This window comes from Camponotus floridanus, unplaced genomic scaffold (assembly GCF_003227725.1).
Source record: "Camponotus floridanus strain SB8 unplaced genomic scaffold, Cflo_v7.5 scaffold268, whole genome shotgun sequence".
NCBI classification, from domain to species: Eukaryota; Metazoa; Arthropoda; class Insecta; order Hymenoptera; family Formicidae; genus Camponotus; species Camponotus floridanus.
In genome coordinates, this window is record NW_020229401.1 from 158,959 (window position 1) to 164,921 (window position 5,963).

At 24.8% G+C, this 5,963-nt stretch overlaps 1 protein-coding gene across 1 annotated transcript; it reads right to left on the reverse strand.

The window, feature by feature from the left end:
• Positions 1 to 1,835: 1,835 nt before the first annotated feature.
• Positions 1,836 to 5,437, reverse strand: LOC112638226 (lipase 3-like). Its single transcript, XM_025409474.1, has 6 exons — positions 5,353 to 5,437; positions 4,542 to 4,710; positions 3,521 to 3,761; positions 2,661 to 2,810; positions 2,265 to 2,489; positions 1,836 to 2,094 (listed from the first exon to the last, which is right to left on the reverse strand). The coding sequence occupies exons 1-6, from the start codon at positions 5,435 to 5,437 to the stop codon at positions 1,873 to 1,875; spliced, it is 1,092 nt and encodes a 363-aa protein (XP_025265259.1). The 3' UTR covers positions 1,836 to 1,872.
• Positions 5,438 to 5,963: the final 526 nt, after the last annotated feature.

Genomic DNA, 5,963 nt, shown 5'->3' on the forward strand with positions numbered 1-5,963 from the left:
ATATGCATAATAATAATAATAATAATTATTATTATTATTAAATATATATTTTATTATATTTATTATTATACTTATTCGGTATATTAAAGAGATAAAAATACATAGACAAAAACATATAGATAAAAATATGTATTTAAAAATTCAGTTCAAATTTAACACTTTAACTTTTTATTTAAAATTTTAATTCAAATTCCGCATTTAATTTTATGATAAATTTTAATTATTGTTTTATATGTTGAAACTATGCAGCAAAATTGTCTTTTTTCTTAAAATAAAATTAAGCAATTATTCCATAAGAAATACATTTTTATAATGTTGTGAAATTTATATTTTAATTTTGAATATGAGAGCGACAATAAGATAGCGATATAAGATCGTTTTTAATCATTTGTTGACAATATTAAAGGGTAAATTGAAATAAGAGAAATTTTAATCCTCAATTTAATAAATAAATTTGTGTAAAGAATAAAATCAGAGTTAAATTTGGCATTGTTCGATCATTTCCAATTAAGCTATATCAATTCCTCCATGAGCGTAATTCGATCAAAGACCATATTTGTCGGCCTCGCATCGAGATGATCGCAAAAATATAGCACATAGACGATTCCGATCATCAACTTCATTGTATCAATGAGAGATTCAATAAGCAGTAAAAAGAGAAATGATACGAGATGCCGCTTTCGCGGCATTTACTGTTGGAATGAATCATTCTTTTTTTCAAGATCACTTTTTATGAGTTGAAAGAAAGAAGCACTATCGCGTTATTAGTCACACGATTATAAAACATTGCAAAATACATATGTTGAAGATATATTGTTGAAAGTATAGCGTAGCAAAAGGCGTATAAAAGTAATGCTCGTACGCTATACAAAAATCCCATAATATTATTAATCGTTTGAATTAAATTTTTATCTGCTATTTTATACAAAGTTGTCGCTAACTCTTTATCTAGCACAGAGAAATATATCTTCCTCTCTGTTTAAACATTTTTCTTTCTAAGTCCGTCTTACCGCATTTCGTAAATTTCTTTAAAGACTGTGAGAAGTGAATGTTAGTATCTAAAACAAGATTTTGTAATTGTAATAGCAATGCAATTTATTTTGACATCTATATTATTTTAATTTATATAATTAGAAATTTAATTATGTACAAATATATACAATTATATATAGAATTATTGTAGGGAAGATATACAATTATAGCAAAGTATTAAGTAGAATATAATATAGTTCTTTTACGATCCAAAAAACCTAAAACTCACTGAATCGATTGCTTAAAAGTAGACTAACGAGTAAACCTACGGAAGTGTTGCTCACCGATTTTCATGAAACTTTGCACATTTGTAGAACTATGAAAAATATTTGATACATACTTTTTTTATCGGCAAGGTTTGCTCTGAAGGATTGAAACAACCCTTTAAATGTAACTGCTTGAGAAACACCAAAATTCAAATTTAACATTTTTTTTACAATACTTCCATACCCTACAAAGCCGAACAGAACATTTTTTTATATATTTGGTGGCCATATTGGATCGGCCATTTTCCATAATATTAACATCAAATTTAGTTTCAGCGATCCCAAAAACTCGTTATAAGTATTTAATTTCTTGAAACATTCAATTTATTCCACCTGGTGCATAAAATCCATTCTCTACATTTAAAGGATAGTTTCAACCCTCCAGAACAAACCTTGGGTGATAAAAAAAAAATACGTATCAAATATTTTTCATAGTTCTACAAATGTACAAAGTTTCATTAAAATCGATGAATGACACTTCCGTAGGTTTACTTGTAAGTCTCTGATAATTCTTATTAATATTTTATAAATAAATATTTTAAAATACATTTTAATAGACTTGCGATTACAGTCATCAATCGTATCCATTATTATAAAGATTTAACGTGTAACATTCATCTTTGATTATTGATGTAATGTTATTTGAATTCTCCATCCTCATGATTTTGAGGACTCTTTCGTATACGAGTTTTGGCGCATCCTTAGCAAGTATAAAGTCTACGTGATTGAAATTGCGCCACGGTACTTGGTAAATATCCACTACGTTGGGCAGTAAATGGTACAACCTCCTTATATGCTTGAAGAAATATTTTTGTAAATTATAACATGCGATTTTTTAAAATTATCTGTTCAATTCTATGTGCAAATTTCTATGTACTTGCACACAATTAATGTAAAATAATCAATACGTGTTTTTTTTATATTTATTATAACTATATTCTTATTATCTATTTTTTCGTTATTTACCATGGTGTTATCCAACAAGTCGCCAGGGCCATAAAATAACGCGATCGGAATCGTTATATTTGTTAGATTGTACTCCGGAGGTTCTATCGAATTATAGATCAGTATGTTTTTCGCACGACCATAATCGTATTGACGAAATTTGCCCGATTGAAATAACTGTATATAATGCACCCCTATATTAAACGAACCGCCGGCTGGGAAATGACTCAATATCAACGGCAGATGCTATAAAAAGCAAACAAATGTTAATAAATTAAAACTAATAAAAACATACGTACAAAGTTTAATCTAAAGCGTGATCGCTCTAATCGAACATGATGATCGAAGCTTCGATCATCATGATATAAAATTGTACTTCGTTTGCGATATGCATACATTTGCGAAATTATTACTCACGTAATCAAGCTGCTCGTGATCGTAACCGAAAATTATAGAAAACAAGTTGACGTAGATATCTTTGAGTATGTTCTGCTCGCTGCCATATATTAAAAAAGATCTCACAAAATTGCTTAGCAGAAATTTGTGAAAAAAAAATCCCATTATCATCTGAAATAGAAGATTTATTAATGATAATTTACTTGTAATTATGTCTTTCTTTAGATTTCGACAGTAATAATAAAAAAATAAATAAATAAATTTCTAAGCATTTTCTCTTATAAGATTGAAATAATTTATAAAAATTTCTTTAATTATAATTTTAAATTATCGAAAAATTTCTCGTTAACATTTAAAACTACAATTGTGTACGAGGCAATCAGAAATAAGATATATAATGTTAAGAAGATATTTACGTTTGATTTTTTCTGCATTTTTTCGAAAGATCCAACATAGATATCTTCTAAATTTTATTCAAATAATGAAATGCACATTTTATAAAATAACTTTCTTTAATCTTTCTTAAATACACATAGAATGTAGTATAGTTCCCGTATTATTCTTAATGACAGAGAAAATTTTCTGTTAAATTTTTTAACGTATAACATTAATTAATCACAAATTAAATTTATATTAAAATAAATTCCATTCAGGCTTTAATATTATTTAAAAATGTAATTTGTATTATTTGATTACTTTAATTGCATCTAAAATTAAAGAATTATTTATGTCACTCTATTTTTTCACTTTAAATTATATAGCGTGCATCGTGTAAGAACGAGATGTAAAATAATTATTTTTCTTTGTTTTGCTAAAAATATATTATTTCATATAATTATTACGTAATAATAAATTATTTTAATTAATTAATAGTATTTTACTTTGTAATCTTTCAAGAAAAACAAATATTGTATCGGACTTGTCATATGGTTAAGAAAAACTGTTGGTGCGAGACTCATCATCACTTTCACCATTTGAGCGATTTCCGGACGTTCTGTCGCCATTATATAGAAACAAGTTGAGCCCATAGATATACCAATGTAGGTATGCAATGGTTGCGATCTCATATTTGTAATATATGTAATCATCGTGGGTAAATCGTAGATGCCCAATTCGTTAAGGCTAATCAAAAATTAACCGATATAGAGTCATAAAATATGCAAATATGCATTATATATCATAATATATAGTATAGTCATAATATATAGTCATAATATATAGTATAGTATAATATATAATAAAAATATATTCTCACATATATGTAATATAATGATTATATTTATGTAATATGAGACGCATGACAAACAAACTACAGATTTTGATATTTTTATATTTTTTATCTAGAAACAAACATCTTTTTCCTTTGGAAAATTTCCGAAGCATGCAACATTTTCGAGATAATTATTTTTTATGTGGAAATATAGAGCGTTTTCTGGTTCTTTATATGAACACTTTATATAAAATTCGTAAGAATTTTAATAATTAAGTAAAATATTAAAATTAATTATAAGAGAATTGTCGAAATTTATTCGAACACATAAATGGAAGAAAATGCAAAATTATTATATTAATCTATTAAAAATTATATTAATATATTAAAAAATAAGGTATTTCGAAAATTTATTTTTTTTGTCCAAAAGAAATATGTATCTTATTAACAAAAAAATATAATCTACATATCTGTTTTCTATCTATACTTTGTATGCTTATAATCTATTATATAGAGACTATTTCTAGATCAATGCAATCTAAAATAATTGCACACAGATATATATAAGTAAATAAAATATATAAATAAACATATATAAGTTCATCAGATCTTTATGTATGACGCCAAATTAAATTAAATAATTATCATTATAAAATTTTTTAAATATCATTATTTTTATTTTATGCGAATACCTGAAATCCCAAAATGTCAAGTTCGACGGAGATAGGGAAATATGCGCCCTGGAGTAAATATTACCACGAAAATTACCCAACCAAACATCATATCTGTGATCCGCTAATATATAAGCTAAAATGCCAAAAAGAAAAAACAATATCTTGCAACGTTTGTTAACATTTCTATCTTCTCATATATAATATTCTCATATATATTTTACGATATGTTTATGTGCTAATATTTTTTCAATAATAAATTAAAATTCTATTGATGTGTAATTTACTAATTATTGTCTGATAAGTGAAATATATAATTGTAAATATATAACATGCAAATATATAAAATATAAGTATGTCATGAATAAATAAATAAATAGACAAATAAATAGATAAATAAATTTAATAAATTAATAAAATAAAATAAATAGATAAATAAAATAAATAGATAAATAAAATAAATGCAATAGATAGATAAATAGATAAATAAATATACATGTGTATAAAATCTGATAAATGTAAAAAATTTTCAAAAAATAAGATGCGTTAAAAGTTGTATTATAATTAGAATGCATTGGCAAATTTTTTTTCGACATTTAAATTCCGATGTTTCTCTTAAACTCCTTATTTTCTCCTAGCTTTTCGTTTTCCGTTAAAAGCCAACAATATAATTTCTTAAATATATATATATATATATATATATATATATATATATATAGAAGAATTAATTAAAAGAGCGTTACCTAATCCTTTTTTTTTACCAAGAAAAATCCAAGTAGCGGATGTTCCAAGAAAGCCGGTTTGCAGTAGTACGGTAGAGAGCCATTATCACCTGGGATACGATGTAATGTTAAGAGATATCCATCCTCGGTCGTTGTAATATGAGTTTTCACGGGATAACCCGCTTTTCTTATCATCTCAGATTGAAGAAAGAATATCACCAAACAAAGAGGTAGTGAAGTTAATCTAATGTTACAATACATTTACGATAAAGTGTGTATAATATTTATTCTCGAAATGATGAAAGAGATTATAATATTTTTATAATACTAATAATATAAATATGAAATATTATTATGTAATTAATATAAAAAATATTATATATTATAATAACAAATGTACACATGAGATACAGAACAAAATCAACTAAATATTAATCTAATTAAATGTATAATTATAAGTTGTATAAATTATAGGAAGATTTTTTGCATGATAAATTAGAAAACAATGAAAATTATTTTAAAATAACATTGTAAAAGATTATATTATTATTTATAGATCATTTTTGCACCATTACAATTAAAATGAAAAATTTAAAGATAAAACTTAAAAATAAAACAATTAAAATTTAAAGATAAAATTTAAAAATAAAACAATTAAAAGATATATAGAGCGCAGATCGAGATGACAGTACAGTACAATAATTCAGTCGGTATATGCAGT

Coding starts and splice junctions, on each gene's coding strand:
- LOC112638226 (XM_025409474.1), bottom strand. CDS start 5,437: ATGATAAGAAAAGCGGGTTATCCCGTGAAAACTCATATTACAACGACC. Junction 2,811..3,520: donor TTTTCTTGAAAGATTACAAA/GTAAAATACTAT, acceptor CTTCTATTTCAG/ATGATAATGGGATTTTTTTT. Junction 2,095..2,264: donor ACTTGTTGGATAACACCATG/GTAAATAACGAA, acceptor TATTTCTTCAAG/CATATAAGGAGGTTGTACCA.